This window comes from Arachis hypogaea, chromosome 3, assembly GCF_003086295.3.
Source record: "Arachis hypogaea cultivar Tifrunner chromosome 3, arahy.Tifrunner.gnm2.J5K5, whole genome shotgun sequence".
In the NCBI taxonomy this organism is placed as follows: Eukaryota; Viridiplantae; Streptophyta; class Magnoliopsida; order Fabales; family Fabaceae; genus Arachis; species Arachis hypogaea.
The window spans coordinates 51,006,228-51,022,541 of NC_092038.1; the positions used below are offsets into that span (position 1 = coordinate 51,006,228).

Here is a 16,314-nt window from a genome sequence, read left to right on the forward strand (position 1 = left end):
TTTGTGCAAGAAAATAAAAGAATTCAAATCTGTCAAGCTGGCGCTAAATGCGGACCTGGGCGTTTAGCACCAGCAACTCAGCAGTGCAAGGGAGCTTTCTGTCCATTAGGGCACTAAACGCCAAGCTTCAGACGAATGAGGCGAATGAGAGCTTCCTGTGCACAAGGGCGCTAAACGTTGCAGTTGGCGTTTAGCGCCAGCAATCCGGATCACACTTCATCTAAGGACTATCCTTAGTTAGATTTAGCTTTTAGTTACTCTATTGTATTTTAATTTAGTTATTTTTAATTACAAACAAAATATTTTAGGTTTAGAATTTATTATTTCATTTTAGTTTCAAATCAAATGAGAGTAGATATAAAAAGGAAAAGATTCTACCGTTAAGGGGGATCTTCTCACTTCTGCACTTTGACAATTTCTGAACCCTAGTTTTCGCTTTGAATCATGAGCCACTGTACCTCCTCGGTTAAGGTTAGGAGCTCTGTTTATTCTTATGGATTAAGACTATTTTTGTTCTATTTTAATTTATATATTGATTCAGTTTATTATTTTTGTTTTTTAGGAGCCCTATTTATTCTTATGTGTCAAATATCTTAAATTCAATATTGTTCCTAAAGATTAAAATGAGTAAGAAGGCTCATAAGGGAGGCACAAATCTATACCCTGGTCCATAATATTCTCTATAAAAGATGGGTATCTACACCTCTATTGAAGAGCGTCCCGACCTTTAACATTAAAGAGGTCTTGGAAGAAGTTCATAATGGCATATGTGAAAATCACTTTGGAGCACAATCACTAGCTAAGAAAGTGATCCGAGCCAGCTTCTTTTGGTCGACCTTGCAAAGGGAAGCAGCCGAGTTTGTTAAAAAATGCCTACCTTGTCAGAAGCATGCCAACTTCCATGTAGCACCTCCAGAAGAGCTTATCAGTGTCACCTCACCTTGGCCATTCGCAAAATAGGGCCTCGACCTCCTCGATCCATTTCCACAAGCTCCATGCTCATGGTAGGAATTGATTATTTTACTAAGTGGATCGAGGCAAAACCATTAGCGACCATCACAACTCAATGAAGTTGGAATTTCTTTATAAGAATATTGTCACAAGGTTTGGAGTCCCACACTCCATCACCATGGACAATGGAACTCAATTCACCGACTCAACCTTTAGGAACCTAGTTGCCAGCCTTAAGATCAAGCACCAAATCACATCGGCAGAACACCCTCAGCCCAATGGACAAGCTGAAGCTACAAATAAAGTAATATTTTCCAAGTTAAAACACTGACACAAAATGCAAAGGGAGCATGGGTAGATGAACTTGCTCAGGTCTTGTGGGCATATCAGACAACTCCGCACTCAACAAACTGGGGAATCACCTTTTCGACTTACTTATACATAATGGCCATGATTCCTATAGATATTGCCGAGGAATCTCCAAGAGTTAGATTCTATGATGAGGTGATTAATGTCCAAGCACAAAAGGAAGAACTCGACCTCCTCTCAGAAGTCCGAGAATAAGGTCGGATAAAAGAAGAAGCACTGAAACAAAGAATGGCCCTGAGGAATAACCAGAAAGTCATTAAGCGAAAGTTCACCGTGAACGACCTCATACTAATCAGAAATGACATCGGGGTTCAGAAGCCGGGTGAGAGAAAGCTAGCTGCAAACTAGAAGGGACCCTAAAAGAATGTCGAAGTTTTGGGAAAAGGTTACTATAAGTTGTCTGACTTAAAAGGGAACAAGTTTCCGAGGTCGTGGCACGCATGTAACCTAAAGAGGTATTATAGTTAGAAAAGCGTACCTTGCTCCCTGGTATACTCTTTTTTCCGACTTCAAGATTTTCTCCCGAAAAAGTTTTTTTTGAAAGGGATTTTAACGAGGCATCAAAGCAAGGGTTAGGGATTATAACAAAATCCTTAGTAGCAAACAAATTTATGTAAACCCTTTCTCTTTTATTAATAATAAAATATTTTTCTATCCGATTTTCCATTTATAATGCATTAATTTAAGCTTAAAAACTGCAAAAATCATTGACCAACCTATATGGTCGGCAAGATGCAACGACGAGGTACAAATTAATGTAAGTTATATAAGCAGTTTGTAAATTGACCTCAAAAATAAGTCCGACCAAAAACGAAATGTAAAAGTAATTTCACAAAACTCCAATTACATAAAGTTAGAACCCACAAAGGAAAAAATAATACTTGTATATGAAAAGTCCAGAAAGGACCGATCTACTTCGCCGACGTCTTTTCTAACTTAGCAAAAAATAACGTCAAAAGTTGTCAAAATAAAAAAAATTTCAACTAAACAATTGTACTAACTAAAGGAATATGTTTCAAACAACACAATCATTCATACCAAAAAACCACTACTAAAATGCTGGGGGAAGGTTTTTTAATAGAAGTTGTTCAAACTACAATTAGAACAAAATAGAAATTGTTCAAAACTAACTATTACAAAGGTAAAAGATCCACAGGTCGGGCCATCCAAATTAGAAAGTCAAAAGAAATTACAAAGTGTGGAGCTGCTCTCCAGTAACAGTATCTTCGGCTTGATCGGAAGAGGTCAGGACATATTCAGACACTGGCACCGCGAGAATTGGATAAGTTAGAAAAGGAAGGGACTCACCACCCGATTGAGGATCAGGAACTTGAGAAGTCTGTCCGAGCTGTGCCCCTGAGGTCTTTGGATCGGACACAGGAGTATCCTCTTTATCATCCAGAGTAAGAACAATTTTCGCATCCACCATTATATTATCCAGGCTAATGAGGTAGAGGTCCGTCTTGGGAGAAACAACTCAGAACTGAGCCTTCAGATTTATAACCATCTCGTCCCACTTCTCCAACTCCCTGGCTAAAGTTGCACAAATGCCAGCCATCTGGACTCTACCTCGGGCAAGAAGTTGAAGGTTGCTTTTAATGGCAATATCATCCATACTAATAAAGTTATGTGGAAGGATGTGCTTTTCACTCCAAGTAAGGCCGTCAAAACCCTACTCATATATACTCTCCAATTTTGAGGTCTTGCATTTTTTGGATTCGGTTCAGAAGTAGAAGGCAGAGGACAGGCTGCTGGCTTGGCCGAGCTAGAAAGAGGAGAAGTAGATCGAGGAGTCGGGTCAAAAATAACCTTTAGAGAGGTTGAGGCGCCCGGGTCCGACTTTGAGGGTGAGGACAGGTCGGCAGTTTCACCAGCTTCTTTCAATTGTATGCTCCATTAACAACATTTTTTCTAGCAGTCCAGAGCATTTTCATGGCAGCTGACTTGGGAGCCATTCTTACAGCACCACCAAAGTTAAGATACGATTAATCATCAATACAATTTTTACTAAACCAGATTTATAAAGGAAGAGAAAAACTACCTAGCTCGGATTGAAGTTGGCTTGGATTTTGTAAATTCCTCTTTGTATCCAAATAAGGAGCTCGGCCCCAGTACTCCTGGAACACCCCGACCACACCCTCCTCTACCTCGTCTAAGTCATTTAAGTTATATTTGACTATCATGGGGTTTTCTTCCCAATACAAAGGGAAAAGGGGATCATCCTCATCACTCTGAAAAAAAGATCAGACACCATCTACACCTTGGACCTTAAAGAAATAGTTTTTAAAGTCGTGGAAGGACTCATCAAAGATAGTGAAAACTTTACTACCCTGAATGGCACGAAAACAAAGCCAACCTTGTTTTTTGGAGCTAAAGGGTTTGGTAAAGACAAAAAGGTAAAAGAAGACTTTAAGAGAAGGTTGGACATCCATTTCTCGATAAAGAAGTTGGTATATTTTCAAGAAGTCTCAAGAATTGGGATGCTTGGGTAGGGGCAACATTGCAAAATTTAAGGACCTCAGACTCAAAGTCAGAGAAAAAAAAGGTAACACCTAATTTCATAAAGAAACAATCATACACATATATGAAATGTTATTTCGACGACATGCTGTGAACTACAGAATGAGGCATCAAAAACTACATCTACAGTGCAACAAACAAAAATCGTCACAACAAGAAATCGGGTAAAAAAAACAAGTCGAGTCGACATCAACAAACATCGACAATCACAGTTTTTTTTAAAATGTTTCTCAGACACACACACTACCATCATATTACCAAACATAGAAATGGCACCATCTTCAAAAATTAAAATGGCACCATATGAGGACAATATATCTGGACAAACCCTTCTTGATTCATAGTGACCACAAAGAATAAGAGAGAGTATAATTTCAAAATAAGGCAACAGCCACATTTCAAAACTAACAATCATTTAGGAATCCAACAAAGAAAGCAAGCAAACTTTTGAATCTATGAAGTTGGCAAAGTAGAATCAAGAAATAGAGCAAAAAGAAAGAGCAAAAAACCAACCTAAAAAATAGAAGATGAAGCGGGAAAGAGCACTTCAATAGCAAAAGCGCGTACGATCCAAACATTTCTGACAGGCAAACAGAAACAACCAAAAGTAAAAAATCAAGATAAAGAAATCTTGAAAAGAGAACAAAGGTTGCAAAAATGGTGGAGCAATATGAAAAAGAAAATAATGCGAAAAAGCGAAAAAGAAAGAAAGGGAGAAGAATGGAGTATTTATAAGACATTAGGGGTAAAAGTGACATTTTGCACCCCTCATTAATGATGCACACGAATCTCAAAAAAACCACAACGTAATGCACAACGTGTCATTAAGCGGTGCAACGTTTCAAAATTGTTTTTTTTTTAAAATACGTCGAGTTTCCAACCTCTCGAAGGCGGTATACCCGACGAAGAAAACTGAAGTTACAACGCTCGAGTCCGACCTCATAAAAGTTCGGACTTAAGTAAGGCACTGTTCATACCCTGACACAAAAACATAAAGTCAGACCCAATAAAAATAAAATTCCACCCAAAAAGGTGGCCTCATCTACTTACCTAATCTCATAGAGATCGGGCACGACAAAGGTAATTTAATTTTTATCTGAATAAGTAACTACCTCTTGAAATATCTTACTATCTTTCTATTTTATCTAGAATGGAGATCTCAACAAATTTCCAAGATTAAGAGAATGGTCATCTACATTAAAAGTGGAACCACTCTAAAGGTAATTATCTGTTTACTATAAATATACTGACAAAACTTCAGATATATTCTGATCCAATGTATTAAAAACCTACTTAAATCATTGCTAACTTAAATATCAGAATTTCTTGCAAGTATCACCTTTTACCTCATCACAAAAAATTCGAACGACGACACCTCGACTTCAATATAAACCGAACGCTACCTTAAAAAGTGTCTAAATCTCATATTCAAATTCAAAAAAACCCAATTTTAAGTAACCTTTGAAACAGTAACTAAATTGGATAGAAGTAAGCTCAACGATATTTCTTAGGAACGTACGTTGGAAGAGAAGTAGCAGCAACCAAGAAAAAGTCAAACGCAAAGGAAAAAAAAGTTTGCGAGAGTTAAACATACGTACACTTGCAAAGTGAAACATCAAACAACACACATAATTTTTCACAGGTTATTTTGGTAATTTATTTTAATTTTTTGTCAAGGATTCTAGTGAATAAATCACCGTTTATATATTTAGGATATATATATATATATATATATATATATATATATATATATATATATCGACAAAAAATAAATACATTATTATTTATAATAAAATAATAATATCACTTTTAAATTGATACCGTTATTTTTTAATTATATTTTTTATTTTAAAATTATTCAAAATTCTCTTGATTATAATAACAAAAAATTATCAAAAAATATTAGAGCTTGTTTAAAATATTAGGAATTAGAATTCACTTAAAAATTAATTTTTGTTTAGAATAACTAAAAACGAATAATTTGAATTTTTTTGAGAATTTTAATTCTCATTTTTTTATTTGTAAATCAGAACAAAAGGAGTTTGATTTTTAAATTTATTTTCACACTCTTCAAATTTAAATTATATTCTATTAATATATTATAGTCATTCTAAATCATGAAATTGAATTTTAAATAAAAATAATTTTTTTAAAGAGAATAGAATTATTTTTTCATAATAAATAGTTTTTAAACAAGCTCTTAATAAAACAAATAAGAATTAAATAAACTTCTTAAAAATTGTTAAATTTTATTAAATAAAAATCAAAAGATATTATAAAAAGAGAACATTAATAAACTTCATAAATATAAAATATATTAGTAAATATATACATAAATATATTTTAATATATAACATTTTTAAAAATGATAAATTTAATATTTTGTTTTTAAATAAAGAAATATAAAGCATATAAATACATGCAATAATATTTTTTATTTATTAAGATAAATTATTATGTAATAAAATTTTTATAATACTAAAAAATTTATATCAAAATATTATTTTTCATTACAAAATATAAAATAAGAGGATTTTACTACATAATAATTTATTTTAATAAATAAAAAATAATTATCCGTTTAATTATGTGTTTTTTACATTGATCTCGTCAAAATACTGTGCTGGGAAGAGGATTTTATAGAAAATGCCTGATGATATTTCAAGACATAATTGCTTCATTTTCGTTGTGGTTTATGTTGGGATTTTTTATTTAAATAAATTAAATAAATGTTTTATTTATTAAAACAAATCATTTTAAAAATTATTATGAAAATACGTAGAATTACTTATCTCATTTACGGTGTAAACGAGATAAGACAGTTCGCGTGATATGTGTATATCTTGTTTACACTACGTGCAAATTTATTTCATTTATATTGTAAATGAGATAAGACTGGATAACGCCTATATATAAATGTCATTTATAGCGATATTTTGGGTCCCATTCCCAACCTCTCTATCACTTTCTCGTCTCTTCTATCCCTTTCTGACCATATTATTGAGTAAGACAAAGATAGCGAACATAGTTGTACGTGAAACATAGTTGTACGTGATCCGGACATCAATAGGCCGAACACGACATGGCACTACACCAAAGTAGTCAACTTCGTGGTTAATTTTATTATCTTGACATTTATTTTATCCCATATATATATAGTCATAGTTAGGATACTTGCCAAGAACTAGAATATGATTTGTATCATTAGCAACAGGTCATTGATAGGATATAATTCTAGAAATGTGGTTATCATTTTCCTGTAATTAAGTTGTTAACTACATAATTATTAATTTAGATATTAAATATTGGGATAGATATTTTCCAATCGTTGAAGTTAATTTGTTGGTTACACGTTTCTGAATTTATTAATTTAGTTATTAACTATCCAAGTTTGATAATTAGATTATTAAGTTAAAGTTTGATAATTAGAGTATTAATTACTTTACTGAATATTTTTATTTTAAGTAACGTATTGAGAAAATGTCTATTAATTAAGTTAGTACATATTAACGTAAAAAGTTTTATCGACATAAATTTAGTTAGTACATACGTGTAAATTTTTGTTAGTATTCTCAGACTCTACAATTGCAAAAGCAATAGAAAAGATATTGTTGTTGCCGTCTTGTGCCATTGCAATAAGCAACACACTACCGTATCTTCCATACAAATGCGTGTCATAAACAGAAACAAATGACTTACAATGTTTGAAAGTCTCAACACAGGATGGGAATTCCCAAAATACTTTGTCGAATATGCTACAGTTGCGGACCATAAGGTGCCCATCATATTAAGATAAGGCCCTAGGCTCACATATCATTCCGGGACAACAACTCTACAATGCTTGTAGCAGCTTTGGCACCTTGTCGTCTGACTCTTTTCAGTCCCCATATATCTGTGCAATTGTCTTTTGCTTCGCCATCCAGACCTTTCTATACGAGAACTTGAAGTGATAGCTTTGTCAAACTGCACCTTGCAGGACAGGGATGCTGACGGATGAGTTGTACTGTGGTGCGAAATTTCAAAGTCCACAAACTAACTAGCAAGTGTACCGGGTCGTACCAAGTAATACCTAAGGTGATTGAGGATTAATCCCACGAGAATTGATAAATCGAGCAACAATAGTCGACTTATTCACTTAGTCAGGCAGACATAAATTGGTGTTTTGGGGTTCAGAAACATTAAACAATAATTCAGTGATTAAGAAAGCAAACAGTGAATTTGTTGTGAAGAGTATGTGAGAGAATAGTTAAGGTTTTGGAATTGTTTATTTTTCGGATTTCTATTTTTTACCAACTATTTTAATCACGCAAGATTCAATTCATGGCAAACTGTATTGACTAAACCCTAATTCCTTAGTAATTTAGTCTCCTCTAACCTAATCAACCACAATTTCTTGGTCACTTAATTTTGATTAGATGCTTAAGTCCAATTCTAGTTTATTAACTACAAAAACCCTAATCACCCAGATATAAGAGGATTATATATCACGTGTCTCATTAAGTCCAAGTAATTAGCAATTTATGAGGAATTGTTTTCAAGCTTATGTTCAAGTAAATTACTTTTCAAAGATTTAACAGGATTTCAAGTAGAAAGAGGGTTATCTTCCAATATACCCTAATCCCTAAAGTGAACAACGAAAGTAAATCCTTGAAATTAGAATCAATACATTAATCAAAATAAAGTGCTAATAGTATCAATCTGTATAATAAATAGAGCTCCTAACCTTAACCAAGGAGGTTTAGTTGCTCATGACTTAGAGAGAAAACTAGGGTTTAAAATTGTGTCAAGTGCGGAATCAAGTCTAAGAGAAGAGATCAAGAACCGACTGAAGGGCTAAATCTTTTTTCTTTTATATTTAACCTAATTTGATTTGAAAATAAAATAGAATGATAACTACTAAAGCCCAAAAGATTGTGTTTGGGAATAAAAATAACTAAAACAATATAAAATAAGATAAATATGACCCAAATCTAATTAATGAAACCCTTTCTTTAAAGTTGAATCTGCACAACTGGCGTTAAATGCTAGAACCGGCGTTTAGCACCTCTAGAGGCCGTAAGCTTCTAGTTGTTACTGTCTTTCTAGTTGTTGCTGTCTTCTTGTTGGTTCCTCTTTACTCTGCATCTCTTCCGGAGCTTCTTTTTCAACTGGCTTCTTAGTTACTTGTGTCTCTGCACTTGCCACTTGTTCACTTATTAAGGTAATAACCTTACACTTCTTTCTTGGATTTGGAATTGCGTTACTAAGAAGGGTGTTGGTGGACATCTGATCAATTTCAGTAACTTTTGTGGCTAGTTGACCCATCTGAACCTTCAAGTTCCTAAGTGAAGCTCTAGTTTTTTGCATGAAACTAAGAGTACTCTTGGAGAGCTCTGCAACTATAGATTCTAAGTCAGGGGACTTCTACGAACTAGATAGTGGGTTGTTGTTGTTGAAACTACTCTGATTGAAATTATTTTGTTAGCCCTGATTGTTATTGTTGCCAAAATTCGGTTGCCTCTGTGGTTGATTTCTCCAACCAAAATTAGAATGATTCCTTCACCCTAAATTATAGGTCTTAGAGAAAGGATCATTATTGGGAGTCATAGAAGAATTGCCTATATAATTGACCTGTTCAGGAGAAAATTGGCTATAATCATAACTCTCACCTTGAGGGAAGCTACCACTCATGTCACAGGATGTATCTTAAGTATTGACAGTTGAGAATTGCATTTCACTCAAATGTTGAGTAATAGCATTAATTTGTTGAGACATAGCCTTGTTTTGAGCAAGAATAGCATCTAAAGCATCCAATTCCATGATTCTCTTTCTCACAGAGATCCTCTCAGAAGAATACAGATATTGGTTGTTGGCAACCATCTCAATCAAATCAAGAGCTTCCTCAGGAGTCTTTTTCATGTGAACAGACCTGCCTACAGAATTATCCAGAGACATTTTGGCGGTCTGAGTAACTCTATCATAGAAAATCTGTAATTGAATCCAGTCTAAGAATATATCAGAAGGACACTTCCTGAGCATCAGCTTATACCTCTTCCAGACTTCATAAAGAGATTCACCCTTTCTCTACCTGAAAGTTTGAATATCTGTCCTCGGCTTAGTCAGCTTCTAAGGTGGAAAGAACTTGGTTAAAAATCTATTAACCAACATGTCCCAAGTATCCAAGCTCTCCTTAGGTTGTGTATCAAGCCATTGCTTGGCTCTATCCCGTACAACAAATGAAAAGAAAAGCAACTTATAAAGATCAGGCTAAACACCATTGATTTTCACAGTATCATAGATTTGCAGGAAATTAGAAATAAACAAGTTTGGATCTTCTTGCGGGAGTCCATAAAACTGGCAATTCTGTTGTACCAAAGTAATATGCTGAGGCTTTAGCTCAAAGTTGTTAGCAGCCACAGGAGGTACAACAATATTATTCCCATAAAAATTTGGGACTGGGAGCAGTGTATAAACCAAGTGTTCTTCTAAGTTGCTTAGGAATATTAGGACCATAAAGTGCATTCGGATTAACAAGATTGTTATTGTTGAGCTCCATAGTGGACTCTTCGGCTCTTTCTCAAAATTATCCTTGAGATTCTCACTGGCTTTGTAAGCTCTAGCTTGTTGTAAACACTGCCTTAATGTCCTTTCAATCTCAGAATCAAAGTCTAGAAGAGGTTCTTTGTTCCTATTCCTACTCATAAACAACAGAAAACAAAGAAATGTGGGATTCTCTATGTCAGAGTAAAGAAAATTCCCGGTGAGGTAACTTGAGTCAAAGAAATAAAATAACTGAATAAATTAAACAAAAATTTTGAGCAACAAATAGGCAAAATGGAACACAAAATTCAAACTTAATAAGGAAAATAACTAGGAAAAATAAAATAACTAAGGGAACACCAAACTTAATTTCAGAAATTAAGAAAAATTTTTTAAATAACTTAAGATTAAATTTTCAAAAATTAAAGAACAATAATAAATAGAAATTAAAAATTAAGAATGCCTAATCTAAGCAATCAAGTAACAGGTAGTTGTTAATCACAGTCAATTCACTTAGTCATGCAGGCAGAAATTGGTGGGGTTCAGAAACATTAAACAGTAATTCAGTGATTAAGAAAGCAAACAATGAATTTGTTGTGAAGAGTATGTGAGAGAATAGTTAAGGCTTTGGAGTTGTCTATTTTCTGGATTTTTATTTCTTACCAACTATTTTAATCATGCAAGATTCAATTCATGGTAAACTGTGATTGACTAAACCCTAATTCCTTAGTAATTTAGTCTCCTCTAACTTAATCAACCGCCAATTTCTTGGTCACTTAATTTTGATTAGAGACTTAAGTCCAATTCTAGTTTATTAACCACAAAAACCCTAATCACCCAGATATAAGAGGATTATATGTCACGTATCCCGTTAAGTCTAAGCAATTAGCAATTTAGGAGGAATTGTTTTCAAGCATATGTTCAAGTAAATTACTTTTCCAAGATTTAATAGGAACTCAAGTAGATAGAGGGTTATCTTCCAATATACCTTAATCCCTAAGGTAAAGAACGAAAGCAAATTCTTGAAATTGAAATCAATATATTAATCAAAATAGAGTGGCAGTAGTATCAATCCATACAATAAACAGATCTCCTAACCTTAACCAAGGAGGTTTAGTTGCTCATGACTCAGAGAAAAAACTAGGGTTCAAAATTGTGTCAAGTGCAGAATCAGGTCCAAGAGAAGAGATCAAGAGCCGACTGAAGGGCTAAATCTTTTCTCTTTTATATCCAACCTAATTTGATTTGAAAATAAAATAGAATAATAACTACTAAAACCCAAAAGATTGTGTTCGGGAATAAAAATAACTAAAACAAAATAAAATAAGATAAATATGATCCAAATCTAACTAATGACCCTTTCCTTAAAGTTAGATCCGCGCTATTGGTGTTAAACACCAGAACCGGCGTTTAGCGCCCCTGGAGGCAGTAAACTTCTAGTTGTTGCTATCTTCCTGCCGTTTAGCGCCCCACGAGGCAGTGGCTTGGGCACTGGTTATGAGGCACCTGGCGTTAAATGCCAAGTCGTGGCGTTTAGCGCCGTGATGCCATAAGAAAAGCATAGACTATTATATAGCGTTGGAAAGCTCTAAAATTTGGCTTTCTAACTAATTCAATTGGACCTCTGTAACTCAAGTTATGCTCGTTGGAGTGTGAGGAGGTCCGGGTTGACAGCATTCACTTTCTTCCTTTTTCTTCTACACGAACTCTATCAAACTCGCCTAATCTTTCCTGAAATTAATAAAACCACAATGCACCTCAAAGTAGCATCCAAATAGACTTCAAACACTAAAATATAAATAAAACTCAATAAATTCATATCTAAAATAATAAGAAAATATAGAAAATATGCTCACGCATCAAACTGGATCAACGACAGGATGACCTTGCAGATGAGGCTGCTGTCCAACTGTCGATGGTTTTGGGACATGGTGGGTGCTAAACACATATACGCTCCACCAACCCTCTAGACCTCCCTAACGAAATAAAACATTCATGGTTGAAAACTACACTAGATATAGCAATCATAAATGAGTAAATACGCCACAATTAAACTTGAACTCACCAGTATCCGAGGTTCTGTCGGAGGGCTACACAGAGACTTAAGAGACATCCAATTGTAGATTGGCGGCAATGCACGTGATACTTTAATCGGTCCGATTCGACCATTCGGTACTCAACACTTCTACGAATGCTGTAGTTCTTCATACCCTGCATTACTGCATCTCTGCTTTTGAATCTGTGGCCGACCCCAAACTTCACCCCACCATCTTGGTTGTAATCTTCTTTCCCGGTGTTGAAAAACGGATATTTCTCATGCATGACATCCAGATCCAATGTATGATAGTGACTTGGTACATCTGAGAGTGCCAGAATTGGGTGGGGAGGGGGGAGGCAAAACATAGTGCACCACTATCTCGGCTGGCGTCTCTGGTACAAACTCCTCCCCCTCATCATCTTCAGAGAAATCACTATCGCTGCTATCTGCAATGTACTCTTCGTCAGATTCTTCATCACCCACGTCCATGTCTTCCACTGGACTCGCAACATGAATCGGTGGTGGTGTAAGAGGTGGGTCATCATCCTGCACAAAGGTCGAGTGGACAGAACCACCGCCACCAACATCACCAACCTTGGCGGAAAGCTCCATCACTTGTTCCACCATTATTCTTCCATGGATGTCAAATATGAGTTGCAGATGCTTGTCGCCTTGGAGCCGAAACAGGCAAAACTGAAAAACTCCGTTATCTAACGGTGCTAGCAACTTATTCCCCACTCTTCCGATCTCTTTTCTCCCTAAACCACCAAGGTTGCTCAATATCAGACTCTTCAACTCGGATAACAAACTTACGCGTCGAGTGCACAGCAGTGACGGATTCTCACACTCAAATATCACCTCATTGACACTATTTCTCATACGACAATTGAGATACATACAGACAACCACATATTCGCTATTACTGGACATTTTTGCCTAGTTTTTGGAAGAAAAACGGAAGAGAAGAAGATATGAAATATATGTGGAGAATGCCAAGAACTGCACATCCTTTTATAGCTATTGAAAATTTGTCTTACTGTATCTTGTTTACACTATAAACGTTTTAATTTAACACGTATCTTGTTTATAATATAAAGGAGATATACATGTATAACGTATCACACGTCTTATCTCATTTGTATTATAAACAAGATACGTGATAAGTAATTCTATATATTTTCATAATAATTTTTTAAATTATTTATTTCAATAAATAAAATATTTATTTAATTATTTAAATAAAAAATCCGTTTATGTTGTGCACATTTTTTGTTCTCATAACTTCTCATTTTATCTCGTAACTACAAAAAGAAATTCAAGGTGGAGGCATATGAAGTATAATATTTTACTTCAGTTTGTTTCAATGCTGAGGGTAAAAATTAAAAAGTTTCTTACAATCCCTGTTTTTTTTATATTAAAATTTTATTTATATTAAATATTATTTTAAATAAGAGGATATCGTATTAAATAATAATATATTTTTAACGAATATTGTTTACTTCTCATTTTATATAATACATAAAAATATTATTTTTTTTATTTTTTCACGCTTTAAAAAAAACGTTTTTGAATTTCTTTATTTATATACTTTTTTAAAATAGAAATAGAAATAAATAATATTATTTTTACTTTTTTAAATATAGGTTTAACTTACTTTTACAAAAAACAAAAATATGAAATGACATGAAATTTTAAATTATAGAAATAATATAGTCTATCCTAATTTAAGTGTGATGGTTTAACAATGAAATTTATAAGATTTATATCATACTTGATCTTCAGTAGTTAGTCGAATTAAATCAAATTGAGTGAGGCAAGTATAAATAAAACAATTCAAAAAGTTAAATATTAAATTTTTATTTTCTTAAAAAAGTTAACCTTTCTATATGATTATTTATCTAATCTTTTAAACAAACATATATTTTAATAATATTTGTATGCTTTATATTTATTTATTTAAAAATAAAATATTACACTTGTTATTTTTAAAATATTATATATTTACACACTAATATATTTTATATTTATAAAATCTATTAATACTTTTTTTATAATATTCTTTGATTTTTATTTAATAAAATCTAATAACTTATAAAAAGTAACGCATTTAATATGTACAGAGTTATTGGATTTATTTTAAAAGTACCTAAAAAATATAATTAAAAAAGAGTAATCACATTATATTCTTCTTAAATATGTTCTCATAATAGTTCAAAATGTTTATAAATTTATCCATGTATAAAATTAATTTCTAGTACTTTTATAACATGAAAACAACTTTTGTAAGTACAAAACTAATTTTATTTATTTATAAAAAATTTACCAGCATTTTAAAATTTTATAAATAGAAACAATCTCATCGGCTGCTTTATCTTAATTCTGAAACAATATACTTCTCGTATAATTCAGAATAAAAGTTACAACATATGTTTCCAACTATACAAAATCCTTGGCACTTGGCAAAATTGAATGAATGAAATCAACAATAGTAGTATGAAAAAAAAAAAAGGTATTAGAAAGGGCTTTGGTCTTGTAAAAACCGACCCCAACCCCATATTCTTTCCATGGTACGTACGGATACAAAATAAAACAATCCGAATACCATGACCCGATTTTGTTGATGTCTTTCTACTTTTCTAGCCCTTTCCCATTGAATCTAATTATGTGAAATGTTCTGCAAATCACACACTTCTCAGAAACTCCACAAGAAAGTGTCGTCAATTATCAAACCATCCAAATTCTCCTCTTCATAATCGTAACTCGGCATCTCTGGCAGGTAGAAATCCCCACCAAAATCATCAAAACCCGTAAATATAGAATCGTGGTTAACCGACCCTATTGTTGTAAAAAGATCCGAGCCCGACCCGTTCATGGCTGTGACGTCACATTCCGTTTGAAGAGTCACATCGGACGGTGACGGTGATGGTGATGCCGATGTCGGCATCACCGTTTTAGTCTCCTCCGACAACATCGTGGAAGTTTCAGTCGAGGTGGAACAGGGTCGAACCGGGTCCGAATTGGCATACCGGGCGGCAGCGGCCTGAATTTGGGGAGGGGTCATGTACCTTCCGCCGGCGATCTCCGGCGGAGCACCGGGGAAATTGAACTTGGCGGCGGCGCCACGTAAGCAAAACATGGCCGCGTCAAATGCACGCGCCGCCTTCTCGGCGGTATCGTAGGATCCCAACCAAATCCTCTGGCGGCTATTTGGTAGCCTTATTTCTGAAACATACTTCCCCCACTTTCGCTTCCTTACAACTTTATACTTCAGATCACTCCGCTCCATTGACGCAAGCTTCTCCACGTTATTGTTCTGCTTCACCATCTTCTTCTCTCTATTTATTTCTGTGATGTGTGCGTTTGTTTTTATTTTCGTTTGGGATTGAGTGCTGTGAGAATAAATGTTTTTTTCTGATGAGTTTTGCGGCTCTTGCAATTGTATATATACATGATGGTGAAGCGAGTGAAGTTTGACTGAATGGTAAGAGGGGTCAACGGGTCAGAAGGCGTGTACACGATGGGGAATGAGGAGAGTGAATGGATGGGACACGTGGCGATGATGAAAGCAGTGATCGAAGGTGATGATGCGAGCTATGATAAAATTAAGGGGATACGCGTTCTGGGGTTTACTTAAAACTGAAAAGAGCATGGAGTAGGACCGTATAGCAGACATGGCTTGGACCACGTTCATCTTTTAATCCACGTGAGATTTTAGAAATTTTGGTTTGTTTTCTGTTTCCATTTATAGTTTAGGAAAAATTTTAAGTTTACTAGAAATTTCGATGTTTCAATTGTTTTAACAGTAAATTTTAAATAAAATTTCACTCTCTATTTCTATGAGATACTGAAATGACATTTTTATCCCTTCTATTTTATAAATATATATTTTTCTTCTTTCTAATTTTTAAAAAAACTTC

The 16,314-nt window shown here is 34.1% G+C and overlaps 1 protein-coding gene across 1 annotated transcript; it reads right to left on the minus strand.

The window, feature by feature from the left end:
• Positions 1-14,764: 14,764 nt before the first annotated feature.
• LOC112790548 (ethylene-responsive transcription factor ERF017) lies at positions 14,765-15,958 on the minus strand. The gene has a single exon (XM_025832994.3). The coding sequence runs from the start codon at positions 15,720-15,722 to the stop codon at positions 15,090-15,092; it is 633 nt and encodes a 210-aa protein (XP_025688779.1). The 5' UTR covers positions 15,723-15,958; the 3' UTR covers positions 14,765-15,089.
• Positions 15,959-16,314: the final 356 nt, after the last annotated feature.